This window comes from Ictidomys tridecemlineatus, chromosome 5, assembly GCF_052094955.1.
Source record: "Ictidomys tridecemlineatus isolate mIctTri1 chromosome 5, mIctTri1.hap1, whole genome shotgun sequence".
Taxonomy (NCBI): domain Eukaryota; kingdom Metazoa; phylum Chordata; class Mammalia; order Rodentia; family Sciuridae; genus Ictidomys; species Ictidomys tridecemlineatus.
Genome location: NC_135481.1, coordinates 195490404 through 195517980, shown reverse-complemented (window position 1 = coordinate 195517980; position 27577 = coordinate 195490404). Strand labels below are relative to the sequence as shown.

At 59.6% G+C, this 27577-nt stretch overlaps 1 protein-coding gene across 5 annotated transcripts in view; it reads left to right on the top strand.

Moving 5' to 3' along the window:
• Eya2 (EYA transcriptional coactivator and phosphatase 2) overlaps positions 1-27577 on the top strand; it is a 177047-nt gene extending 149470 nt beyond the window's left edge. For 4 of the 5 annotated variants that reach the window (XM_040274819.2, XM_078052026.1, XM_078052027.1 and 1 more), the window contains 7 exons: positions 2098-2187; positions 14208-14266; positions 16465-16625; positions 19366-19480; positions 20323-20444; positions 21711-21811; positions 26878-27577. In XM_040274819.2, coding sequence (XP_040130753.2) covers positions 2098-2187; positions 14208-14266; positions 16465-16625; positions 19366-19480; positions 20323-20444; positions 21711-21811; positions 26878-26958 — 729 coding nt within the window. In that variant the 3' untranslated portion in view covers positions 26959-27577. The remainder of the gene's footprint in view (positions 1-2097; positions 2188-14207; positions 14267-16464; positions 16626-19365; positions 19481-20322; positions 20445-21710; positions 21812-26877) is intronic. The other variant, XM_040274820.2, reaches the window with a different exon arrangement.

Sequence of the window (27577 nt, the reverse complement as noted above, 5' to 3'; positions counted from 1 at the left end):
CTCTTCCTTCCTTCCTCCCTTCCTCCCTCCCTTCCTCTCTCTCTTCCTCCCTCCCTCCCTCCTCCCTTCCTTCCTTCCTTCCTTCCTCCCTTCCTCCCCCTCTTCCTCCCTTCCTCCCTCTCTTCCTCCCTTCCTCCCTCTCTTCCTCCCTTCCTCCCTCTCTTCCTTCCTTCCTCCCTCCCTCCCTCCCTTCTTTCCTTCTTTCCTTCCTCCCCCCCTTCCTCCCTCTCTCCCTCCCTCCCTCCCTCCTCCCTTCCTTCCCTCCCTTCCTCTTTCCTCCCTCCCTTTCTCCTCCCTTCCTCCCTCCCCTCCCTCTCCTCCTCCCTCCTCCCTCCCCCCTTCCTCCTTCCCTTCCTTCCTCCCTCTCTTCCTTCCTTCCTCCCTCCCTCCCTCCCTCCCTTCCTTCCTCCCTTCCTTCCTTCCTTCCTTCCTTCCTCCCTTCCTTCCTTCCTTCCTTCCTTCCTCCCTTCCTTCCTTCCTTCCTTCCTTCCTCCCTCCCTCCCTCCCTCCCTTCCTTCCTCCCTTCCTTCCTTCCTTCCTTCCTCCCTCCCTTCCTTCCTCCCTTCCTTCCTTCCTTCCTTCCTTCCTCCCTTCCTTCCTTCCTTCCTTCCTTCCTCCCTTCCTTCCTTCCTTCCTTCATGTGTGTTTTCTGGTTAGTTTGGTTTTTAGTTTTTAGGGTCAAGAGGGTCTATGTTCTTGATCGTGTATTTTCATGATGGGGGTGAGACGGCCGCCCAGTGAAAGATCCCAACAGGAAAACCAGTCCCTGGAGGGGGGACAGGCTCCTCTCTCTCCCGACCCCAGCCCTGGAGTCCTGCTCAGAGGCGGAGCTGCTCTGGAGCCAGGTGACCTGGGGTCAGACCCCAGCGCTCGCCAGCTCCTGTGGCCTTGAACTGGGCACCCCGCCCTGTGCACCCCAGTTTCTTCATCTGTAAAATGGGAGAATCACTGCTGCCCTCGTAGAGCTTCGCGGGGACTGAATGAGGTCACACTCTAGGGCGTACAGAGAAAGCGCTTCGCGGGTGTTTGTCAGGAATCGAGGACCGGGTGTTGGGCACACTCTGGACGAGTGGTTCTTCACCGTGGCAGCACACGGGAATCACTGGGGGACTCAGAGCTTCCGGGTGCCTGGAGCACCCCACAGCGATCCTGGTCTTGGTATGCAGTGCAGGCGGAGGCTGGGATTCCTTTCATGCCGCACACAGCATCACAGTGTGCAAGCAGGACTGAAAGTGAGCGCGCTCCTTATTCCCCATGTGCATCCGTTAGCATAGGTGAGGTACGCTGCAGTAACAAACATCCCCAACTCTATTTCTCAGTCCACCTTTCACTGTGGTGTAAGTCCATCACCAGCAGCAGCTGGATGGGTGCCACCTTTACCCTGGAACCCAGGCAGGCAGAATAGCCTTCATCCAGAACACGCTCCCTGCTGTGAAGTGGGAAGAAAGCCAGCTTGACGCACCTGCATCAGCTCACGGCGGCCCTGGCCAAGAGGGAGACTCCACTTCTGCCCACGTAGTATCATCCAAAGCCAGTCATGTGGTCACACCCGAGTTCAACAGGGTCACTGTATTGGGGACAGCAGACTCTTTCTGATAGCCAAGTTTGTAGACCAACGGTCAGGCCCTCCCAGTGCCCACACACCTCCCCTGAAGCCTTCCCGGCGTCCCACGAAACCAAAAAGTGCTTTCCCTGGGCGCTGACGCTTTTACCACGATCTGAGTGGGTGCTCCGGGGTCAGTAGTTACTTTGGGAAGGCACAGAGGAGAGAGGAGGGATTAAAGGTGACGGTCAAAGCCAGGTCTTGTAGCCCACGCTGGCTGCAGCCACTTCCACAGGACGTGTCCTGGTGACACGGTCACTGAGGTGTCTGCAGAGCCAGGTGTTCGCAGGAGACCTAACGCTGGAGCAGGTGGATAGGAGCTAGCAGCCGGCCCTGGAGGCTGGGCGCCGTCACCAGCCCGGCCCCCACGGGCACACTCCAGGCCACTCGAGAGCTGGCCGAGGAGAAGGACCCACGCTGCCCTCAGGGGTGGGCAGGGAGGCTGAGACCCAGAGGCTGCGCCTGCATGGGACTGTGCCTTGTCTTTCCCACAGGACACCACGGCGTCCGTGCGCATCGGCCTGATGATGGAGGAGATGATCTTCAACCTGGCGGACACACACCTCTTCTTCAATGACCTGGAGGTTTGCAGTCCCTGGTCCCCGTGGGGGTTGCCACTTCGCCTCCTCGAGGGGAGAGCAGATGCTTCTTTCCACCTCTTCTTTCTTTTCTTTCCTTTTTACATCTCTTTTTCTTTTAGAGGCTTGAAACTTTTGCTAGCAACCCCCAAGAAGGCCCAGAACTGGGCCAACAATGGCTCATTGGAAACACTTGGCCCGATTATCTCCCTGCCCCGGCGCTGTCCAGGGCAGTCCTGCTAATCCAATAAGGGCTGCGTCGATTCTTCCTCCTGAAATTCGCTATTTAATAAGTTTATTAAGGCAAATTAGGGCAGATCCTCCTGGGTCAGCGATGATTAGCAGTGGGCCAGGATGGAAGCTTTTAAAAACAATTTACATTCCCCTGAAAGCATGTTTTACAAAGAAGGAGAGTGAGAGCGAGCGAGCGGGGACTAATCTTATTTAGTGTATCTGCTCCTGAGCCCCCAGGCAAGATGCAAGGGAGGTAGGAAGGAGCGGGGCAGCTTCGGAAATAAACTGAAGTTATTTATTTCTGACAGTCTGTGTCGGAAAGATTCGGGAAGGACTTCAAATGGAAAACATATTTAAAAGAGAACTATTTAAGCAAAGGAGTCAAGAGCTGCGTCATGAATTTTTTTAAAATTCAGGCTCAGAAAGGCTCAGAACTGCTTTTGTCATGTTCAGAGTGAATCTGAGCTTCCTGGTGACCAAAGCAGGAAGAAGACTTCCCTCAAATGGAGGAAGAAGCAGCTCTCCTCAGGTGAAGAGAGGTTGGAGTGATAGAAAAGGTCAGCGTGAGGCTCTTCTGGCTTTGTAGATGACAATCAGGTTATTGGCTCAACAGATTGAAAAATAAAGGCGTCTTACCATAAAACTGTATGTGAAAGAACAATTCTGTTTATCCCACTAGGAATAGTTTTTCTCAGTCTCTAGAAAATCCCTGGGACCGAGCTGCAGAGCTGAAGTATAAAGGTGTGGATTCCAAACCTGTGCTCGCCCAGGGCAGTGTGAATATCCATCCTCAGGGAAGGTCCTCGGGCTGGAGACGGGAATCCTGGCCGTCTTGGGCTCTGTCTTTCCATCCAAAAGACAGACTCGATGTTCTCTGCCCAACAGAACCCGATTCAAGGAAAGGGTCTGGGTGGAAAGTGAGTAAGGAGGAGCCTGGGGGAGAACACCTCTGGAGCGAGGCCAGCACTGTCCTTGGCCAAAGCAAGGTGCGGGTGCTCTTTAGCGCCCTCCCATGGCGGGGGGAGAACAGGAAGAGAGAGAGCTCGGAGGGTTGGTTTATTCGTTTGTTTGTTTGTTTGTTTGATGGCCATTAAATTCAGCAAGTGTTTCTGGAACCTGTAACAAAGACTGAGCTGACTGGGAATATCAAAACCTAACTTGCTTTAGAATAAAAAGGGAGGGCACATGGGGCCTCGCGGTCAAAAAGTCCAGAGTAGATCTCCTGTTTGCACCGGGGGCACCCTGATTTGCATAAACCCCCAGGGCCCAGGCAGAAACAGCCAATCAAATCCAAAAGTGAGACAGTCTGCGACAGCAGAAGGGGTGCAAGGAGCATCACAGGTCAGAGGTGAGAGCGGTGGTGGGCGGATGGCGTCCTCCAGGGATGATGCTCCAGGGGAGTGAGGGCAGGCGCCGGCCAGACATTGATCCCAGCAGGTGGGACAGCAAGTGCCAAGGCCCTGGGGTGAGCACAGGAACTCGGTGACGAGTCTGGAGAGGGAGGTGCCGTAGAATCAGCGTATCCCAAGTGCTGTGCAGAGCCACGGGAGAGGGGACACTAAGCAAGAGAGGCCACATGACCTGGCTTTCCAAAGACCACTCTGGCTGCTGCACGGAGAGTGGGCAGTGGGCAGGAGGCGTGGGGGTGGGAGCAGGTGAAGAGGTGGCGTAGGCGACCAAGCAGGGGAGAACGGGGGGTTGGAGCCAGGGGTCAGGAAGGGCTTTGGGGACAAGGTGAAGCCCAGGGACTCACTGAAGCGTGGGGTGGGGCAGAGGCTGGCAGGACTCCTGGCGTGGTCTGCCCGTTGTGGTCAGTAGATGAGTGAAGCGGAGGGCGTGGGCAGGCCGTGGGCACCCTCCTCGCATCACAGGCGCCCGAGGCTCCCAAGGGCGCGGGAGGCTTGGACCTGGGCGGGCTCCAGGCCGTGTCTTCAGAATCCCTCCGCCCCTGCTCTTTCTTGCTGGCCCCAGAGTCCAGGGCTGGGTCCCACCTCTTGTGAAGGTCCTGATCGCCAGCTGGAGCTGCGCAGGGAAGCCAGCTTGGTTTATTCTCTAATGTTTTTCAAAAATGTCCCCCGGGCCAGGAGCCCCCAGGGCACGTGGCAGCATTGAAACCAGGTTACGCCCGGAGAAGTTCAGACGCCCACAAGTGAAAGCCACTGTTTGTTGGTGCAGGCGCCTGTCAGAGGCAAGCAGCAGCCCCAGGCTCCCGGGAGGCCAGGCAGGGAGGGCCAGCTCCAGGCCGCTCCCTCAGATGGACCCGCTCAGGGAGCAGAGTCAATCCGCAGTGCCACCTGCAAATAAGGGTTCCCTTCTGCCTCCAGCAGCTTCTCCCCGAGAACTCACCCCCGGCTGAGTGCTGCGGGTCAACCACACTCAAAACCAGCCAGGGGCCGGCTGGATGGCACACATCCTCCTACTCAGGAGGCTGAGGCAGGAGGATCACAAATTCAAGGCCAGCCTCAGCAACTTAGATCCTGTCTCAAAATATTTTTTTAATTTTCTGAAAGGGGTGGGGTGTGAGTAGAAGTAGAACCCCCTTGAGTTCAGTCCCCAGTGGGAGCGAGACCCATGACCGCAAGGCACTGGCCTCTTGGTCGGGAGGCAGACCATAAAGAACTGAATATAGACTCTCATGTCCAATAAGGAGCAGTCCAAAGAGACCGAGAAAGAAAGGGCAGCAGGGGCTGCTGTCACGGGGTATTGTCTCTCCAGGAAAGTCCTCTGACATTTAAACAGACACCTGCAGAGGTGAGAGAGAGGGGCCACGTGGGCATCTGGAAGACGTTCCAGACAGAAGGACAGCAGTGCAAAGGTCCTGAGGCATGTCCCAGGTCGGCGGGTTCCAGGGAGAGGAAGGAGGCCCGTGCCGCTGAGTGGAGGGGCAGGAAGGGCTGGGGCGGGCACTGGGGCAGGGCCTTTGGCCACTGCCAGGCTTTGGATCCCACCCTGGCTGTGTGACCTGGGCCAGCGGCTCCGCCTCTCTGAGCCCCAGTCTCCTCCTCTGTGAACTGAGCCGAGGGGAAGCCCCACCTCTGGGTGGTCACTATGAAGGGGGCCAGCACAGGGTCCCACGGTCTGGGCTCTGAGCACCCCAGGGACACGCGGGAGGGTGCCACCTTCGGGACGGTTCCATTTTCTTCGTAGGCGATCATGTCACTGTGAATCTGGAAAACAGAGCTAGCTCCCTACTAACCCCCACAGCGAGGCCCACAGAGGCGGGGCACCCTGTGACAGTGGCCACCCATCAATCACAGCGGCTCACTGAGGTCTTGTGACACAGCTGCTTGTGGCCCGTCACAGCGGGGGACGTGGTGGCCACGCTGTGATCCCACTCCCCGGGGGCGGGGGTGGGGAGTCCCCTGAGCCCAAGTCCCCATCTCAGAAGAAAGGGAAGGGGCCACCACCAGTGTCTGAGGTGACAGTCTCTAATGATTTAAAAGGGAGTAAAGTCGTGGTGAACAGTGGGGGGCATTGTCTGGAAATCTGCTCCCGCCGTGTCGATCTGCGAGGCTCACTTCACACTGGACGTCAGTGGAGACCCCTCGGGAGCCCCCCTGGGCCAGGCTGACCCTGGCGTCTCCGGCCGTGGGAGGGGCTGCTCTGCTCCGTCCAGTAGCGCAGCCGCCTGCCCCGTGGGGGCACCCAATGGGCGGAGCTCCCGACCCGGGACCGCTGCGGCGGAGACACTGGATTTGTCACCGTGTTTAACTTTAGGTGACTTTAGGGTAAAGAACACGTGTGACGGGTGACATGTGGGACACAGGAGAACGTCTACCTCCTTGTAGAAAGTCTCTAAGCCATGACTGCACCTCAGTGTGACAGAGGTGGCCACAGTGACCTGCACCTCAGTGTGACAGAGGTGGCCACAGTGACCTGCACCTCAGTGTGACAGAGGTGGCCACAGTGACCTGCACCTCAGTGTGACAGAGGTGGCCACAGTGACCTGCACCTCAGCTGTGACAGAGGTGGTGACAGTGACCTGCACTTCAGCTGTGACGGGTGGTGACAGTGATCACGACAGCTGGCACCTCCTGGGCGCTGGCGGGCGCGCGGCCTGGTTGGGAGCCCCTCTGTCCCCTGTGCCGTGGGCTCCGTGACAGGCCTGGCGGCAGGGCGTCTTCCCAGCGTCTGGAGGCTGCTGCCCGTCCTCAGGATGCCGGGGGCTTGGCTTCTGCGGAGAGGCCTCTTCCTGGTGGGGACAGCCACCGTCTTGCCGTGTCTTGGCGTGACCTCGCCTCCGAGGCGGCACTGGGACCTGGGAGCTGCGTCCTTCACCGCGTCCCCTGCGCTATGCTCCTGCTCGAGGAAGAAGGTGGGAAGCCGGGGCCTCTGGAGGCCGTGGGCAGAGGAGGCGTCGGAGCAGCCGGGAAGGCGGGATGTGACCCCAGAGGAAGGGACACCCGGGGCAAACGCCAACGGCGGCCGAGAGCCCCACGTGGGCCTGGGCCTGCAAAGCTCACAGTCGCGGCCTCCAGCCCAGCCTCCACCCCGCTGCCCGGACTCCTCGGCGTCAGAGCAGCGCAGGGACCTTAAGGCATTTCCAGAAAGGACGAGGACGTGTGACCAGGGGTCATGACACGGCGGGGGCTGGGGTGGGCACACAAGGAGGTCACGGGCACCATCCCAGAGGTAGCCGACGGGTGCCAGCCGGTGACTGAAGAGCCACCTGCCTGTCCCTCATCATGTGGGCCACGGGAGACCGGCGCCCCCGCTGCAGAGACAGGACGAGGGGCCCGAGATCCCCACCGCGACGCGCACCACGCCCCGACTGCACCTGGCACCCCGCACGCGGACCCCCTGAGCCCCACCCCCCCGCAGGGAGGTGCCCTTCCTCTGCTCAGACAGGACACTGGGGCCCGGCGGGGACAAGCTCCAAGACCCAGCGGACGCTTGTGGGTCTGGGCTGTTGGTCCCTCGTGGAGTCGCACGTTGGAGGTGACTTGTGACCGAGGATGAGCAGAGCCCTGGAGACCCTGGGCCAGGAACAAGGGGAACGTGAGGGTCCCGGCGGGGCAGCCTGGCGGCCTGGTGCGGCCCCGGAGCTTTGGGACCGACCAGGCTGGCGGGGTCAGAAGCAGCTGGAGTGGGGGCGGCCGGGGGCTGCTGACCGTCTGCGTCAGGTTCCGCAGGAGCCTCGGGGAGAGGGAGTCACTGTGTCAGGTCTGAGCTGCTGTCACAGTGTCCTTCCCCACGGGCCACAAAGACAGGCCAAGCCCCGCGTGCTCTCGGGACAACATGGAGACAGCGCAGGGAGACAGCCCAGTCCCCGCCAGGCAACGCATCCGCTGGCTGCTCTGGAGAGGAGAGTGGACGGACCCCTGCCTGCAGCCGGGGGAGGGGTCCGCAGCCTCACTTTTAAAGTCCACCTCCCTGAAGGAGAGTGGCCGGGGAGCTCCTGGGGCGACCAGAGTCTTTTTCCTAAAGCCAAGCCGCCCACAGTTGTGTTCTGCACTCCGTCTCCAAGGGCTGGGCCACAGGAGAGCTGGGGAAGGGCCCGCCCTCGGCAGCCCCCCCAGCAGGCTCCCCCGGGGGGTCCGTCCCAGCGCTCAGACAGGCACAGCAAGGATTCTGCAGTATCCACCCTGGGGCGCAGGAGAAGGGGAGCCAGGAAACTCCCGAGGCCGGTGGTCGACAGGCCATGAACATAGACGAGCCTCGGGCCAGCACCGTGAGGGGCAGGGGACAAGTCACCCAGCCACGCCGGCGTGAGAAGAGCAGCGCTCCGGCAGGTTCTCCGCGTGAAGAACTGCTGCTGTGAGTTGGAAAGGCCAGGTGAAGCTGACCCCTTCAGGTGGGTCGCCCAAAGGAGCCGGAGGGAAATGAAGAATAAATAAATGATCACAAGAGAGCGTCACACTGCTGAAGTCCTTCTCCCCCGAGATGGCACTGGGTCCCGCTGGTTTGAACAAGAGTCCCGACGAGCCCTCCAGGAAAGCTCAGTCCCACTCTGCACAACGTCACAGCCAAGAATGTCCCCCCCACGCTTCTGCTGTCACCCTGAAACTAAAGCCGGATTCCGAGCTTATGGACAAGTGGACTCACCGCATCCCGTGGAGGTTGGGGTGTCCTGCCATCCAGCAGAGGGGACCGCCCCTGCCTCTCTCCACACAGGCTCCTGAGGTCCTGGGGGACGTCAGTCTCCACACGGTGAAAGGACCATGTGGACCAGCTTCTGGGGGCCTGCCCCCGCCTCAGCACACACCGGCAGGCAGGCGTTCTGGCCGTTTTTCATGATTTAAAAACACAGAACAAGACCCGTGACCTTGTCCTGTCACCGAGAAGGCCCAGGGCGATGACGCCCCTATCACCATGAGCCATCAGGGTCCCGGTCTTAGTCTGTAACACCATCTTCAATCCAAGGACCGGAGCTCCCGGGAGAGATGGCAGGTCCCGGCTGGAGCAGGGGTGTAGATGGCCAGCAGCATCCGACAGTGGCTGAAAGTCAAGATGTGCCCAAAGCCCCACCATGACGGGTCCTACGGAAGGGACACGGGATCCAGCTGAGAGCTTCCAACAACCTAGTCATAAGATATCACACAGTGTTGACCCTGACCCAGAATACCAAGTGGGTATCCCTAAGTCCAGCTGATGGAGGTAAACGAACACAAAAACAAGTCAGTGGGGACTAGACAAGGGTCCAAAAGGCCCCAAATAATTCACGCAGATATCACACCCCCTGTGAGCCCCGCCTGGAGACTTCCTTCCAAAATACAGAACAGAGAGGGAGAGGGACGGTACAGATGACGCCCGAGGGGCAGCACCTTAGCCAGGGGCCACGGTCCACTGCAACAGTGCTACATTGACCCTCACTATGGGGGGGCGCTTCCCTTCGCTGACCCCCACCCAGGCCCCTGACCCAGGCCACAAGAAGAACGGCACATAGATCCCAACCGAGAGGCGTCTGCAGAGTGAGCTGAGCGCCGCTCCTCACACTCAGGAGCAAGGAAAGTCTGCCGCAGCCCAGAGGGGCCCAGGGAGCCCTGATCCCACGTGCCCCCCATGGGACCCTGGAACAGAAGGAGGCACACGGGAAAGCTCTGGAAATCCGACCCCAGGGCTAACAGGAGCCAACGATGACGCAGCAAAATGTGTCACAAGACGCAAGAAAGGTAGCCTGTGGGGAAGAGGCGTCCCAGGGCACAGGAGGGGGCCTGAGGGCCCTCCCGGGGTCCTTGCTCTTTGCTGTAGGTCTACACCTATTCAATGATCTAAAAATCTGAAGACTCAAAGGTGTAAGTGACTTCCTCTAGATCCACACCCAACGCCACCCTAACGCCCTGGGGGCGTGAACTTGACCCCAGGAGCATCGGCAGCCTCCTGACCCCTCCGTCTGACTGAGCAGTGCTCGCCTGCTGTTTGTGACCCTCCCGGAACTCTGTGCCAGGCAGAGCTTGGACCTAGCCAACGCAACACGGCAGTAAGAGCAACACTTCTGCTTTTCAGTGGCTTCGCCTGTGTCCACTCACTGAGTCCTTATGTCCCCTGCAGGGTAGGTATGTCCATAGCTCAGCCACCCTGGGGAAGCCAGGGTCACACAGTCAGTTATTGGCAGAGCCAGAATTTGAATCCAGGCCCCAGAATCTGTGCCTTTATCTGCCCTATTGTCCACCTTGCAAAAACTGATTTAGAAAAATAGGCAGCATCTGTGGACTTTTCTGAGTTAGTAGATGAAAGAAGAAAATGGTCATTGTACTAGGCCCAAGTTAGCCCTAGAGGCCCACACAGTAAAGAGGGACAACTGAAGTCACCCAGATGACCTGGGATAGGGTTGGGGGACGATGTTTTTTTTCTATGCTGAGGATTGAACCCAGGGCCTTGTGTATGCAAGGCAAACACTCTAACAAGTGAGCTGTATCCCCACCCCAGTGTTGGAGGATTCTTTACAGAAAGAGAAGGAGGAGGAGTAGGAGGAGGAGGAGGAGGAGAAGGAGAAGGAGAAGAAAAACAAAGCCTTTGGCAGGCTTTTGACAGATGGGAAAAGATGGGAAAGGCATTCAAGGCAGAGGAGCAGTGAGTGCAAAGGCCCTGTGGCAGGATGTGCCATCTGTTGAAAGACTCGCAGGAGGCTAGGAGAGGAGTGCAGGAGATGAGGTCAAAGAGGCAGCCAGCATGAGGCTGTGCAGCAGGTGGGGCAGGCTCCCTGCCATGGCTATGACAGTGGCACTTGTACTTGGAAGGAGGTGAACCATGGTGGGGCTTGGAGCAGGAGAGGGACATGATCTGACTTAGGGGTCAGCAGGGCCCACCTGGCTGCTGGACGGAGATGGGGTGGGGGAGTAGGGGGCAGGGGCAGGAGCAGGGAGAGGAGGAGGGGACTGTGGTGGTCTCGGCCAGCGGGGACAAGCTGCTCTGTGAAGGGCCCGATGGTCCGTGCTCCCGGCCCTGCGGGCTGTGCCGCTGTCTCATGGCATCATACGGCGAAAGCCGCTGGGGCGCGAACTTGAGGCACCCAGCCTGTTCCAGTAAACCACGCGTCCACCCACGGCCAAAGGCCACCTTGGGGCCAGGTGGGGGTGGCAGCAGCTGGCCCCTGGTGAGGGCTGTGAGGAGGGGGCCATGGCCGTCGTGGTGCGTGCTGAAGGGAGGGCCAGGGCTGCTGGCCGGCCTGTGGAGGGCGGCGAGGGAAGGCCAGGAGGCCGCAGTGGCCCAGGATGGGGCCTGGCCGCGCGTGGGTGATGGACGTGCACGTGGGACACAGGGCCGCGTGCCTTCTCCTCTCCGGGTGGACGCGTCTCTGGGGACACAGCTCTGCAGCAGAGGCCCCTGCGTTCAGACCCGGCTGCTCTGCCCACGGCACCCTGGGCTCTGGGTCCGGCCTGGGTCACCAAGTGCCCCAGACCAGGTGGCGTGAGCCACAGGAACGGGAGACCAGAAGTCCAAGGTCAAGGGGGGTCCTCCCAAGGAGAAGATCCCCTCCTCCTCCCGCTGGCCTGCCACGGCCCCTGGCTGGAGAGGTGTCACCCGCGTGTGTCCTCACCTCCCATGGCACTCTTCCTCGGGACACTGTCACGTGGGCTAGAGCCCCCCACCCTGGGCCTCATCTTCAGTGACCTCCAGAGATCCTGTGTCCAAATAAAGTCACAGACGGCGGGGCTGGGACTTCAGCGTCGGGGGGACAGACACCTCTCTGGGCAGGACGGTGGCCAGGGGCCCCTCACTCCTGTCAGCTCTCCCCACGCGAGGCCCTCCCCTCCTGCCTGGGCATTCTGATCAGTCCCTCAAGAGCGACACATGCACACGTTCTTCTTAAAGAAGATGAAGGTGGAAAGTGTCCTCACAGCGGAGCTCTCCTTCAGAGTTCTGCTTCCCAGGTGGAGTGCGGCTTCCAGTCAGGTGAGGGTTCTAGATCCTTCTCTTCCCACTCATTTACTATCTGCGTAGATCCATGTGAAATCTATGACATTTTAATGTGTTCTTATGCCGACACGATATACTGAAGGCCTCGCTTTTTCTTTTTCTGTGCTGGGGTTTGAACCCGGGGGTGCTCTGCCACTGAGCCCCATCCCCAGCTCTTTTCATTGATGGATTGATTTTTGAGACAGGCTCTTGCTAAGTTGCTCAGGCCGGCCTTGAACTTGCCATCCCCCGCCTCCTCCTTTCCAAGGAGCTGGGATTACAGATGTGAACGCCGAGCCCAGCTCCATGTCTCACTCTTACTCCGCTTTTCTCACACTGTCAGACGTCTTGGAAACACCCGTGTGTTCACATCAAGGTCCACTCCATTATTTTTGGGGGGGAGGGGGTGCCAGGGACTGAACCCAGGGGCACTCCACCGCTGACCCACCCCCAGCCCTATTCCATATTTTATTTAGAGACAGGGTCTCACTGAGTCGCTTAGCGCCTTGCCATTGCTGAGGCTGGCTTTGAACTCGCCGTCCTCCTGCCTCAGCCTCCAGAGCCGCTGGGATCACAGGTGTGCGCCACGGCGCCCAGTTCACTTCCCTCTCCTGAGCTGCTGGGCAGACGTCGGACACGGAGAGGCCACACTTTACTGAGCCACGTCTGACCCCTTTCTCACTGGGCTGATGGGCAGCCTCTCCCAAGCCCTTGCGGGTGTTTTTCTGGGTCAGAGAGTGGACTTTCCGAGCTGAGTGCCGTGGCCCTGTAATCCCAGCTACTTGGCAGGAAAGGTGGGGGGATCCTCAGTTCAAGACCAGCCTCAGCAACTCAGGCAGCCAGCCCCGTCTCAAAACATAGAGATTCCTGAGGCGGAGACTGCACCGCCGCAGGTCCTCAGCACCGTGTCACCACACGCCACCGTGCCAGGTCACGGGAGCCCTCTGTCTGCTCTACAGGTGGGCCACGCTTTGACCAGGAGAGAGCAGAAGTGCCCTGATCCTCGTGGGTGTCAGGGACCTCTCCCCATGCCTGGGGAGGGGACGGCAGAGCTAGGGGCATGGATTCTCCTCCCAAATCCCCAGGGGGCCTCCTCCTTGCACGTCCAGGCCCCTGGTTGCTGGCTGGGGGTAACCCGATCCGGGTCAGCTGGTGCGGGATGAGGTAGTGTCTAGCTGAGCGTCATGGTATTTTATGAAGCCCGAAATGTGATCGCTACTGTTGTCACACTTTAGCACCCCCAACCACCCCCTTGCAAATGAGAAAAGCAGAGTCTCCCCAAATGCCTTCCCCTGACATCAAGGAAAGCCCTGGAACCCAGCCCGGGCAGCCATGCGACCCCTGAGGGGCTGTGGGGCCAGGAGGACGGGAGGTGCTCTTCCATGCACCGGGAATGTGCTGCAGGCTGTGTGTGCTCCGCGGCCTGTCCTAGAGTCAGCGTCCTCTAAAACGCAAACTCCCCAGCACGTGGGGCCTGCTGGGCCCAAGGTCCTTCCAGTTGCGTGAAGGCTGTGAGTCAGAGACCTCCAGTCAGATGCCCAGGGGCAGGTAACAGGTGAAGCAAGCCCAGCAGAGACTGTGGGGACCTGCCAGTAGACGCCCCACAGCTCAGCGCCAAAGGACAGCGCGGGTACAGGACGTGGGAGAGAGCTGGACAGACACAGCTCCCCCGAGCTGACCTGTGGCCCCTCATTCCAAAAACACGTTTTGCAACCCAGGGCAGGCTAAATGACAGGTCTCCGCTCCTCCCGGCTGAACTTCCCGCCAGCCGAGAGTCCGCCTGTGTCGCTCTAGAGCTGCGCTGTCCGCAGAGTTTTCTTTGATGGAGGCAATGTGTGCAGAATCCAGACAGAACTCCCTGGGCACAGGTGGCCGCTGACCACGCGAAGAGGACTAAGGAAAGACAGGAGGCCACGGGCCCGTGGGGGGTGGAAACAGCAGGCCTGGGACACAGTGTGCAGTCGGTGATGGTCACAGACTTTGGGACCCAGAGAGTGGCCTCCAGGAGCTGACACTGGGAGGACGCCGGGTTCTTGGGGGCACAGGCAGGAGACATCCAAGCAGAGGGGACAGTGAGGTTCAGGTCTCCACCTCAGGCCCAGGGCTGCCATTTTTCCTGGAGGCTGGGAGGCTGGGGAGGCCAGGTTTGCACCTACAGCCCCCAGTGTCACACGCATCACCCGCAGCCCCCTCCTCCTTGCAAAACTGTCCCAATTGGGGTGATAAATTTTCTGCTCGCCCTCCCTCAGGGCCAACCAGCTGCCTAATAGGAAACCAGAGAGAAAGAGGGAGGAGACCTCACAGGGGCACCTCTGACCCCCAGTGGCAAAGCCCAGCCTCGGGCCCCAGCGCTGGCTCCCTCTCCTGCCCCGTGGCTCGCGGAGCCGGCTCTGCAAGCCGCCATCACATTCACCAGGCCTGTTTCTTCTTTCTCTTCTCCAAATTCCCCGTAGGATTGTGACCAGATCCACGTTGATGACGTCTCATCGGATGACAACGGGCAAGATCTAAGGTGGGAATCTGGGGAGTCAGAAATGTCCATCAGTTGGTTCTCAGGAGGGGAGGGCTGGTCACCAGGACCTGACGCGCCCGTCACTAGCCAGGTCTGGACCCAAGCCCCTCTGAACTCAAAGCACAACCCGCCCCCCTCTGCAGCTCTTCTGTCACCTCTGACCTCGGGCTCTGCCGCGTCGCTCACTCTCCGTCCCAGTTTACTGGAGTTGTGGGTGCATACCGTAGAAACTCACCCCCGCCCCCCCAAATCATTGCCATCCAGAGTTTGATCCACGTCCCTTGGAGACCTCATGACGATCGTTAGCCGGCACGTATTTTTAATACAGAAATAACTGATTCAGTCGATACTCGAGAAACACTTCCTGAGCGAGTAAGGGCCAGCCTGGTTTTCAGGGGAACACTCCTAAGACGGTCCCTGGAAATCGGGTGCCCGGCTGCCTGGTTAAAAGGAGGCAGCTTTCAGAGGAGTGAGATCGAAATGTCCCGAGCCCGCCCCTGGGAGACGTGACCAAATCAGGGCCACAGCTCCTCTGTGCCAACCCCAGTCACCACAGCTCGGCTCCTCCACGTCCGCCGTGGATACGGGGAGCAGGTTCTGGGGACGGCCTTGGGCGTCTCCCCACCCACGCCTGGACCAGAGCAGGGTCCCTGCGGGGCCTCTGCCAGCCTCTCCAAAGCCCAGCACAGTCAGAAGGGACCTGCTCAGCCGTCCAGCACGCCCGTCCGTCCCCAGGCTGGTGAGGAGCCGTCCCGCGGCCCGATTCCTGGTGTGAATAAGGCCACATCAGAGTTAATGGTCGTTTCCGTGAAGTCGTCTCCGGGAGCCAGGCTCCTCTCAAGGCAGCGGGACACGGGGTCCGCGGTCAGTGCTTCCCCTGCAGCTGCTGGGGGCCCACCTCGGGCCGCACTGTCTGGTACCTCCTGCCAGGAATCCAGCGTCCGAGGGTGTTTCCCAAGTTCCCCATTTGGTCATTCAGGAAATAGTCACTATGTTGAGCCTACGATAGGCTCAACACCAAGCATCAAATGTCTCTTTTTTGGTGGGTACAGGGGTTCGGTTGGCAGTGAGACTCAACCCCAGGGCCCTTGTTGAGCGCCTGCCCGGCTTTCAATGCTTCCTGTGGGTTACCCCTGCATCTTTGAGGCAGCCCTAAGAGCCTCTCCTGTCACCCTGTCATAGTGGAGGAACTTGAGGCACAGAGAGATCAAGACACCTGCCCAAGCTCACACAGCTGGTGAAAGGCAGGATCCAAACCCAAGCAGCCCAGCTCCAGAGCCCCACTCTTAATGACCCCTCGGTCCCCCTGGGCATCCCACCCCACCCTCCTTAAGGGGCCTCTGTCTCTGGGCATCTCCTCAGGGCATCCTCCAAATTGATAGTCAGTGTTAGTTCTTTAAGAATAAGTCCTGGCCGGATGGGAGCCTGGCTGGACAGGGAGGGCGGCAGGGTGGTCAGGAGGTGGGGTCTGGACTCAGGGGCTGTGATGGCTAGCAGTCCTGCCCCTTCCTCAGCGGACAGAGAATGAGCTGGAAAAGTGCCCAGCGCGGTCCCGGAGGATGGCTGCCGCCCCCTTTGTGAGTGGGATGTGTTTCCTTGGCCTTTGGAAATGCCATTTTTGTGTCACTTCTGAAGTTTCCGGGCCACACAGAGAATCAGCCTCACATGCTTCTCTGGGGTCGAGGTTCATATCTGCCAAGCACCAACCAGGCAGCGGGCAGCGGAGTGCGCCTCCTTTGACAAAGACGGGACAAGGGCTGTGGGAAGACCGGGAGGGAGGGGAGGTGGCACCGGGCCCTCCCAGGGGACTTGGGGATCCCCGTGGTGGGCATTAACTGGACTCTTCCGCAGGATGATCCGATCCCAGCCGTTTATTGTGGAATTCCCTTGGAGCTCAGAATTCCAAAGGGAGAGGACGGAGGCTTTCCTGGGGTGGCCACTGCCTGCGGGGGCAGCCATCGTGTCCCCAAGAAGCCAGAGGCTCTGTTGATCCAGAAGACAGGGGTGGGGGCTGCTTAGACAGGAGCAGGAGACCAGGCCTTCTCGGGGGGCCAGTGCTGCTCCTCCCAGGTGCGCACGTGGCACCCTGAGCTCATCCAGGGGCGCACGGGTACCCCAGAGCCACCCGTGGGTCCTCAGGCCCTGCGTCTCCCAGCGCAAGGACACTGATCCCGCTGTGCCCTCACCTGTCTCCCCAGCACCTACAACTTCTCCACCGACGGCTTCCACAGCGCAGCCCCGGGGGCCGGCCTGTGCCTGGGCACCGGGGTGCACGGCGGCGTGGACTGGATGAGGAAGCTGGCCTTCCGCTACCGGCGGGTGAAGGAGATGTACAACACCTACCGGGACAACGTGGGCGGTGAGTGCGGGGACGTCCACAGGAGGGACCGGGCAGTGGGGGCGCACCGACAGCCCCCAGGTCCAGCCGGTGGCATTTGATTCCCTGACGTTGAGGGGGAGGAAGCCCGGGACACAGGGCACCTCCTGTCCCTGAGCACTGGGCCCCCAGGGTATGAGCTGGGCACGGTCGAGTGCCCCTGGCTGGACCTGAGGCTGGCCAAGGTGCTCCCCAGGGCCGCAACACCGAGCCCGGAGTCGGCTGGGAATGAGACTCGCGGAGTGGAGGGGAAAGGCGGCTGCAGGAACTTACCAAGTGAAGTAAGCTCGGGGCGAGGGACCCCAGGACTGGCCGGGCGTTGTCCCTTCCTGGAAAGGCCGCGGACTCCAGGTCACGTGGGTCCCGATTTTAAAATAAACCTTCCCCAAGTTTCTCAGCAAATCCCTGCTGCTCAGGAGGCCTCCGGGAGCCCACTCCCCCACGGCCGTGTCCTCCCCCTGACCTCACAGCGGCCTCCACCTGAGGCCTCCACCTGAGGCCTCCACCTGAGGCCTCCACCTGAGGACTCGTGAGAAATGCGGGTCTGCGGCCCCTCACACCTGGTGATCCAACCCAAGAGCTGGGCTGGGGTCTGTGCCCAGCAGGCGTCCAGGCCACGCTGGGGCCCTGTGGCCTGAGGGCCAGGGCTGGGTCCAGAGCAGCGCAGAGCTAGACAGAGATGCACAACCCCAGGCCCCGTTCCAGGCCACTGGTTCCCAAACAAGTTTCCCTCAAGAATGTCCGCGGGGTCGGCTGATTCTCTGGGTCTGGCTGCAGCCGCCTGAGGCTCAGGGTCCCCGGTTGTCACATGCAGCCTTTCCTGGCCACCTGAAGGAGGCGCCTGAAGGGGGCTGGAGGCGGGTTGGTGGGCAGTGGCCAGGTCCTGGGTCAGCAGTTCCAGGATTCTCCAGGCCAGCGGTTCCCAACGGGAGAACCTCAGGAGGCCTTGGGGTCTCCAGATGGCCTGGCACCCGGAGGTGAACGAGGGTCTAAGAGGGCAGGGGCGGGCCTGCCATGTCCTGGGCCCTCCGTTCCCAGAACCAGGAGAGCCGGTTTTCATCCCGGACAGGACCCGTCTCTGCCCACGCTGACCGTCCTACCTGCGGGGCCTTCGACAGGAGGGGCCGTGTGCTTGGGAAGGGAGACAGTGAGGCCCTCTGCTCCCCCGCCACATCAAGGCCCGGGAAATGCCCTGGGCTTCGTCGGTCTGCTCTGTTCTCCCCAAGCCGGGGCGAGGTACCCCAGTGCCAACAGGGCACCACCGCTGGCAGGAGCCAGCCCCGCCCCCCAGCTACTTCAGCACCAGAGAACGAGCCTGGTGCAGGACCCCGGCCTCCAGCCAGAGGCCAGCACAGACCCCCGGGAGCCGAGGGGAGGGTGCTCAGAGGGGGTGACTGAGGACACAGGCTGGACAGGAGGCACTCGGGGAGCCGCATCCCAGAGCCGAGGGCGGACTTGGAGCCTGTGCCTGACATTGTCCTCTCTTTAAGGACAATTCCAAGAAGCCACCCAGCACCTCCACTGCTCACCTGCCAAGACTTCCGTCACATGAGCACACCCAGCTGAGCCCAGAGAGCACCAGCCCCTTAAAAACCAAGGGTTTTATTACAAATGAAGATTTTTAGAATTTTTAATATTTACTAAAAAGAAGGATGGATGGGGGGAGGCCAATCACTGCGTTTCCTCCACAAACCGCAAATGAAAAGTCCCTGAGAACAAGGGTTCTTCCGCTTTTCAGGAAGATAAAGAGGAGGGGGCAGCTGGAGGGGCTCGAGGTGGGGGATGGGAGGAGAGTGTCTAGATCCTGAGGGGCTTTGTGGGGTGGTGGGTCACCCAGTGGAGAAGGTGATGGCAGACAGCACAGGCTCAGGGCAACATTGTGTCACAGCAAGGTCATTGTCCCTGCACACACAGCTCTGCCGAGTGGATGGATGGATGGATGGATAGATAAGTGGATGGATGGATGAGTAAGTGGATGGATGGATGGATAGATAAGTAGATGGATGGATGATGGATGGATGGATGGATAGATAAGTAGATGGATGGATGATGGATGGATGGATGGATGGATAAGTAGATGGATGATGGATGGATGGATGAGTGGATGATGGATGGATGAGTGGATGGATAAGTGGATGGATGGATGGATAGATAAGTAGATGGATGGATGGATGGATGGATGATGGACGGATGAGTGGATGGATAAGTAGATGGATGGATGGATGGATGAGTAGATGGATGGATGAGTGGTAGATGGATGAGTGGATGGATAGATGAGTGGTAGATGGATGGATAGATGATGGATGATGGATGGATGGATGAGTGGATGGATGGATGAGTGGTAGATGGATGAGTGGATGGATGGATGAGTGGTAGATGGATGGATAGATGATGGATGATGGATGGATGAGTGGATGGATGGACGAGAGGTAGATGGATGAGTGGATGGATGGATGGATGGATGGATGGATGGTGAATGAATGGCTGAGTAGATAAACGGGTGGATGGATGGCCCGATGGAGGGTGGCAGTGTCAGTCAGTGGATGGATTCATCGATCCATCAGGTGATTCCAGGAGAGGTTGGGGGGGCTGCTGGGTTGAAGTTGGCACTGGGTGCCATCTGATTGAGTCCTCCGGGTACAGTAGCTCACTCCCCTTCCCCAACTCTGTCCCTCTACCATTTTTAATATAAGCACGGCACCTCTATTTCCTTTCTCCGCAGGCTTGATAGGGGCTCCCAAAAGAGAGACCTGGCTACAGCTGCGAGCGGAGCTGGAGGCGCTGACAGACCTCTGGCTCACGCACTCCCTGAAGGCGCTAAACCTCATCAACTCCCGGCAAGTAGGAGCCCTGTTTCGCTCTGCACCACTGAGCTTTCCAGGAGACAGTGGTGGCTCCACCTCCCACACTCAGGAGAGCTGGACGCCTCCAGCAGCCCTTCCTAAGCTTCCTGTGGGAGGCACAGTGGCTGCCTTGCCCCGATAGCATAGCCCAGCAAGTAGAGGCAGAGACTTCTTGGGGTCCAGCAGGCCTCAGGGTTCTGGATTCTCTCCAAAGATCAGAAGGGGCTGAGCACAGTGGCCCACACCTGCAGTCCCAGTGACTCAGGAGGCTGAGGCAGGAGGACTGCAAGTTCAAGGCCGGCCTCGGCACCTAGCAAGGCTCTGTCTCAAAATAAAATAAAAAGGGCTAGAATGTAGCTCAGAACTGGCACTTGGTCTCCAGTTTGCCCCTGCCCCCACCCTCCCTATGGTCCTACATTCAGTCCCTGTGACCCAATTACGTCACCTAGACACTTGCAGCTAATTAAACAAACACATGGATCTTGCAATAAACGTTTGCTATTAAATAAGCAAGGTTGTGGTTCAGTGGTAGAGCGCTCGCCTAGCATGTGGGAGGCCCTGGGTTCCATCCTCAGCACCACATAAAAGTAAATACCTAAAGGTATTGTGTCCATCTGCAACTAAAAATGTTTTTAAAAATAAGCAAAGTATTACACCCATGTTGCATGTTAACGTCAACCAGCTGGAGGCCTGAAGACAGGAAGAGCTGGGGGACCCCTGGGCTCCACCCCCATCAGACCATGGCCCGAGTCATCTCCGACTCCAGGCTCCTGCTGCAGGGTGGGGAGGCCTGGCCTGGGTCCTTTAAGTTCTAATCCCTTCTCCTCCTTCCTCAGGCCCAACTGTGTCAACGTGCTGGTCACCACCACCCAACTCATCCCTGCCCTGGCCAAAGTCCTGCTGTACGGACTGGGCTCCGTGTTCCCCATCGAGAACATCTACAGTGCCACCAAGACAGGTAGGGCACAGCCAGCCTTCTCGGAAGCAGGAGCAGGGGGCTGGCCGGGGGTAACAGGGACTGGCTTCCCGTCCTGGGAACAGGGCAGCCAGGGAAAGGTCACTGGGGAGGTTTACTGACCCTGTCCATGACCCTCACAGCCCTTTCACCAGGGTGGACAGCTAGAATTGGACAACAGGAAACTAATAGCACTGAATGGAACTGAGTGCTCTCCTCTGCACGACAGAATGAGCATGATCTGCACCTCTTACCTTCTCTTTATGACACGGAATGTTGATTTTCTTTTTTGTGTGTGGGGAGCTGATTTTTTGGGGGTGGGGGTAACCAGGAATTGAGCTCAGGAACACTGGGCCACTGAGCCACCTCCCCAGCCCTATTTTGTATCTTATTTAGAGACAGCGTCTCACTGAGTTGCTTAGCTCCTTGCTTTTTGCTGAACTGGTTTGGAACTCGATCCTCCCGCCTCCCAAGCCGCTGGGCTTACAGGTGTGCTCCACTCTGCCTGGCATTTTTTCAGTTCTCATATCACCTGGAAATGTATATGAATACAAAATAAAGCTAGTTAGTGGACGTGTTTTTAATCAGAAATTTTTACCTTTTTTTCTGGAGAAGAAAAAAAACATGGATTTCTACTTCTTGGGAAGCAAAGTGTCTTAGAGCGGCTCTTTGCTTTTTGCTGTAGTGATTTTCTAAGTCTGACCATGACTTAAAAGAGCCTTTAGAGTATAAAATAACCCGCGATTCAGGCCCAAACAGTTGTCAGACTAACATTTGCAAACAAAACCTTGGGGCCTTCTCATTTTCTTCCTGGCTCCTCTAGGCAGGTGGCCTTGGTACCTCTTACTTTTATGATGTTTTTAAAAATTTAATTGTGACAATTTAACAATATAAAATGTTGTTTGTTTATCCGTGGGTTTCGGGGTTTGGTTTTGCTTTGGTTTTTTTTGCACGGCTGGGGTCACCCAGGGCCTCGCTGGCGGGGGCAGGTGCTCTGGGCCCCGCCCCAGCCGGGGACCGGGTGTAGCAGGGGGCACTGCGGGGACGGGAAGCGCACCGCTGCCTCGGGCTGCCCTGCGAGGCTTCTTCCTGCTGTCGCCCGAGCTTGAGCACGTGCCCGCCCTCCGTGGGGCTGCGTCGCCATCCGTCGGGTGGGGATGGTCCCAGCGCCGGGTGTCTAGGTGAAGGACGGCCTCAGGCGCGGGCTGCTGGCCACTCCCGGGTCCTCACGGAACCGCGGTCTCTTCCCCCCTCCCTCCGCGTGTGAAGGGAAGGAGAGCTGCTTCGAGAGGATAATGCAGAGGTTCGGCAGGAAAGCTGTCTACATCGTGATCGGCGACGGTGTGGAAGAGGAGCAAGGAGCCAAAAAGGTACCCGCCACCCGCCGCGCCCTGCCCCGCGCGCTTCCTCCCGCTCCGGGCGCGCGCTCCCTCCGCCTCCCGCGGGCCGCCCGCTCCTCCCTGCCGTCGCTGGCCAGTCCATTCCCATTTGCAAATCGCAGAAGCATCCTGAGTAATTTCCTTCTGCAAATCCCCCCTGTGCCTCTGGCTGCGCCCCTGGTAGCCCTGGACTGTTTCTGGGCGCCACGGGGATCCCAGAGGCACTGGGCGGGGGCCGGCGGGGGGCGCACGCACGTGTGCGCGTTTTATTGAATGCTCGCCGACCCGTGCTCCAGGAACGCTTCCCAGTTAATAAAGACAGCATTAAGCTAATGAAAAAGAAAATCCCGCATCTGTGATCTCGGGCGCGGGGAGAGGGCAGGGGGTTCTGGTGGCCGCCACTCTGTTCTTGGAAAAGAAACAGCTGCCAAAGTCCCGGGTCTGGACCTGTCAACGGCGCCCCAGAGAGCCTGCCACCCCCTACCCGAGACCTGGGAAGCAGATTGTTCATGTCACGGAGCTTAATTGGGGGAACTGGCTTCCCCCTTCCGTCCCTGGCAGCAAATCCCGAGGAAATGCAGAAATGTTCAGGGTCCCAGCGGAGGGACTCAGAAGCAAAGGGAAGGTCCCCGGGGACGAGGGAGGGGGAGGGGCCTGGAGGGCGGCGCACAGGCTGATCCCCACCTGGAAGGCTCCTCCCCTTTCCGGTGAGGACAGACTCACGGACGCACATCCAGTGGAAAGCACTCCCCGGCCCAGTCCCGCCCCTGCCTTTCAGCCCGTGGGGGGCCTGTGCTCCCTCCCCGCTGCCCAAGTTCTCCTTGCAGGGCACTCTCCCCTCTTGTCATCCAACAGCGACCTTCATCACTGGCTGCTGAGTCCCAGCCCCTCCAGCTTGTACACTCTCCCTAGCTGAGCACCTATTGTGTGCCAGCCCCTGCGGAAGGCGCTGGGGACCCTGCAGTGAGCAGAGCAGACCAGGCCCTGCCACCCCTTGCGTGCTCATAGCTGGGACAGAGAAGTGGGATTTGCGCACCACGGGGTGACAAGAGCTTGGGAGAATTAGGCAGAGAGTGAACAGAGGTAGGGGACAGGTTTCAGCATAGGTCGTAATCTAGGCAGGCCTCCGTGAGGGGTGGTATCTGAGCAAAGATGGCAGGAGAGCCGGTGAGCCAAGCGGATTCCGGAGGGAGAGCATCCCAAGAGGAGCCCTGTTCAAGGTCTGAGCCAGCCCGGCCTCAGCAGAGGGTCGGGAGAGAGGGGTGCAGTGCAGGTGGGATCAGGGAGGTGCCTGGGGTCACTGAAAGGACTTCCGCTCCTACTCTGAATACTTTTCTTTTCACCAGGGATTGAACCCAGGGGCACTTAACCACTGAGCCACGTCCCCCGCCTTTTAAATTTTATATTTAGAGACAGGGGCTCGCTGAGTTATCTAGCCCCTCACTGAGTTGCTGAGGCTGGCTTTGAACCCACCATCCTCTTGCCTCAGCCTCCAGAGCTGGTGTGACTACAGGTGTGCACCCCGTGTCTGGCTTGTATACTTCTTTTTAAAGGCATATTTCTTTTAAAATAAATTGATCTGGAGGGGAAGGACCTTAAGTAAATCATGGTAATTAGGTGACATGGCCAAACCCGCAGCAGCACATCCAGTGACCTGCCACATGCATTCCAGATGTTCTGGAAACGCCTATGCATGAGGTACTGAGCCTGGAGCCCGCTGCCCACATGGGGAGGCCTTGGGGCCAGCTCTGCTCCTGCAAATGCAGATCCGAGGGCACTCTGCTGGGGGGAGGGGGCGGATTCAAAGTCACTCTGCCTCTGTGGAAGTCAGGTCGGGGAACCAGCCTAGGCCTGTGACCCAGGGCTCGCGTCCCTGCCTGTTTCTCACCTGGAGAATGACAGAGGGATCTGGGACAGCGGCCATGGCCAGAGAGGCTCGGGGGAGCAGTGACAGATGTCCTCAGATGCCCCTTTGCTATCTGAAGGGGGCACACAGCCTCCTTAGCATCCGTCCCGTCCTCCAGAGCTCAGGCTGCAGAAGCACCTGCAGGGAGAGGCCCACAGAGAGCTGCCGAGCTCGGTCGCCGGCCACTGGCCTCCAGAGGTCAGTGTTGGGGCACAAAACCAGCTCCCCCCCAGATGCCCCGTCACATGCCAGGCGCCACCCCCGCTACAGTGTCTCCAGCCGCTGAGCAGCCCAGGGCACGGCTTGGGTAAAACAGCCAGGCCTCCTTCACTGAAAACCTCACTCCAGGGCTGGGGGTTTAGCTCGGTGGCCCAGCGCTTGCCTGGGAGGCCCAGCCTCAGTCCTCAGCCCTGAAGAAACAAAAAATGTCAGATTGCATTAAAAGCATGCGACAGGTGCTGTGTTCCTATGAGACACAGGACAGCCGGGTCCAGGCAGAGGGTTAGGCCGAGCTCAGGCTTTCCTGGGCGTCGGCAGGACAGTCCATCCATTAGGCAGGAGGCAGCGGGGTGAGCAGAACTCCGGCCCCAGAACACCCAGTCAAAACCCATGTCCTAGCAACTTCCCAGAGGCCCCAGGGGACAGGCGCTTTCTCCTCTGAGGCTGCCCCACGCCAACCTCCCCGCACGGGGAGGGGACTGTCCCGCACCGGCACATCAGATCAGGGAGCACATTTTGGCCTGAAGTCTTTCCTCCTGCGTTTTTGGCTGTGTGGCCTTGGGCAGATGGCGCCCCTCTCTGAGCTGCCTTTCCTGGTCTGTGGATCTCTTGCTAATGGAAGGTGCCACCTCGCCGGGCCTCTGAGCACACACTGGTAGAGGCTGCAGTGGCTCTGCTCTGACTGCTGTGGGGGTGGGCAGGGGCCTTTGGAAGTCCCAGGTCCCCCCTCTGGCCAGCTGGTACTGATTCCCACAAACTGAGCAGGGTTGAGGGTAGGGCCGGGCAACCTCCAGCACAGGCCAGACCAGGGGGGTCCACAGGGCCATCCCCCCCAGGTTCCCATCAGCATGTGCTTTGAGGAGTGGCAGGTGCCCGACAGCGCCGATGTGGCAGAGGGCTCGCCCATAACCCCCCAGAAAGCGTCCCCGGAAGCCAGCCAGCCCTATGCCCAGGCTCCTCATGGCCACGCCCAGGCCCCTCATGGCCACGCCCAGGCCCCTCATGGCCACGCCCAGGCTCATGGCCACGCCCAGGCCCCTCATGGCCACGCCCAGGCTCATGGCCACGCCCAGGCCCCTCATGGCCACGCCCAGGCCCCTCATGGCCACACCCAGGCCCCTCATGGCCACGCCCAGGCCCCTCATGGCCACGCCCAGGCCTCGTGGGAGCTGCTCTTCCCTGGTACACGGGAGCTGGGAGATGGAACTTTGGTCAGCCCCGAGGTGCCCGGCTGAAAATGGGAGCTCCTGGAAAGAGGAGGAGGGAGGATGGGAGTGTGAGGCAGCGCTGTGACTGGCGCCTGGGAGGCCGACCTAACTCATGACCTGACCGCTACTCCTTATTACTGACATCCTCGTTTTATTTAGTCCTCAAAAAACCTGAAAAGTAGGTATCATCACACCCCATTTCATAGAGGGTGGACTTGAGGCTCCCAGAGGTTGACTAAGTTGTTTGTTAGATGATTGAGGAATCACGAGATCCATCCCCTCGTGCACACGCTAGGTCCATGATTTGCCCTGCACCTTCCTGACCTCCTCCTGTTTCTCCAGATCTGTCCTCATGTGTGCAGACACAGTCACAGCAGCAGCTAGTATTCAGTGAGCATTTAGTATGTGCCATATACTGCTGCAGCAATTGTACACAGCAGGTATCCTCCCCATTTTAAAGAGAGGCAGTAAGTACCCTAAGGTCACCAGGTTGGGTAGCCCTGCTGACCCTGGCCATCAGTCACCCTGTGGAGTTTGGTGACCCTTCCTCATTAGGGATGTCTTGCCACAGTCAATGCGCCCACCACACTCCTTCCCGTCTGTGTTCTGCCCGTGGCTGTCTATGTTATTTATTGTGCTCTTTCAGCTCATGATGGTTTAAAATCAAAAACTTGCTATCATGACAACACAGAGCCGGCATCACCTGCTCTAAAGACAGGAGATAGAAACAGACGCTTGAAAGGAAAGGGAGAGCCAGGCGCAGTGGGCACACCTGTGACCCAGCAGCTCCAGAGGCTGGGGCAGGAGGATCACAAGTTCGAGGCCAGCCTCAGCAATTTAGTGAGGCCCTGTCTTAAAATAAAAAGGACCGGGAGTGCAGCTCCATGTGGGCACCCCTGGGTTCATCCCCAGTGATGAGGCAGGGGCAGGAAGGAGGGAGGGAGGGAAGGAGGGAGGGAGGGAAGGAAGGAAGGAGGGAGGGAGGGAGGGAGGGAGGGAGGGAGGGAAGGAAGGAAGGAGGGAGGGAAGGAGGGAGGGAGGAGTGTCATCTGGGCCGCTGACAGCAGCCCCTGGGGCTCAGAGCAGCTGTGCTCCTTCAGTGGAGCCAGCCCCGCCCAGCGAGCCCCACTCCCTGGGGAGCAGGACTGGGGACCCGACACCATGCGGGTGAGTTCTGCAGGGCAGGTCCTGCCGGTGGTCCTGGGGGCTGGGGGCCTGCTGGGGGGGGCTCTGCCAGTCCCCAGGCCATGGGGGCCCACACCAGACAGGACAGCAGGCTGGCTTCCTAACAGCCTCTTGGGGACCAGTCATCCCTCTGTGAAAGGGCAGCCACCGCTGTCACAACTTGGTCACCTCCTGAAGGTCTCCAGCCCCGCAAGGCCTCACCGTGTGGATCCAACTCCAGGGAGAGCCTGCAGGGGCCTCACGATGTAGGGAGGGCAGAGTCTGGACAGGAACCGCTCCCTCGCTGTGTGACGTGGCCCTGTGGCCCTGTGGCCCTGTGGCCCTGCACCCCGGGGCAGAAGGGAGGGTTGGTGGGTGCCCAGCGGGCAGCGCAGGCGCCGCTCAGAGCTGGCCGAGTGGGAGCGGATTCGTCTGTGCTTCCGAGGGCGCAGCGGGATCTGGGGCGCCAGCAAGGCCCGGCCCAGGGCGAGGGAGGACCCCAAGGCCAGCTCAGGGTCCTCCTGCGCGGGCAGCGGCACTAACCTGCGCTCTGTCTGCAGCACAACATGCCCTTCTGGCGGATTTCCTGCCACGCCGACCTGGAGGCACTCAGGCACGCGCTGGAGCTCGAGTACCTATAGCGACACCCGCCATCGCCACCTGCCATTGCCACACCCATCTGGCCCCCTGGCCGCTGCCTCCCCTCCAAGAGCCCCAAAGGCCCAGACGCCGGACCCCAGGCAGAGTGCTGCACCCGGAGGACTGTCCAGTGGCCGTGGCAGAAGCCGTCCAGGGGGATCCCGAGAGCAGAAGGCCCGTGGCGTCGGGCCGGGGCTGCTTGGAGTCCCGACTTCTGCAAGACGCACAGGACAGCAGGGGGGACTGGTGGCCGGGGGAGGGCAGGTGGCTTCCTTTGGTCCCGTTGTTAATTTATGGCCTGGCCTGCACTCTGGCCCGCTCTGGCACGTGCTGGTTCCTTGGTGGCTGGTCTGGCGGCTGAGCCTCGTGGGGGCCGGGGGCAGCTCTGGTTTCAGGGCTCTGTGCTCAAGTCGTGCTCTGGGGGGACAGTCATCCTCTGGCATCTGTGGGGAGGCGTCGGGCTGTTGGGAAGACTGAGGTCACCTTTGTTTTAAAGACGGCTGTGGACAGCACACGTGCCTTATGCTGCCATCTTGTTCCTGGGGAGAGGAGGACACGGGGAGGAAGCGGTACTTTGTGACGGATAAAAGGCATTAAATAAAACCACGTTTACATTTTGCA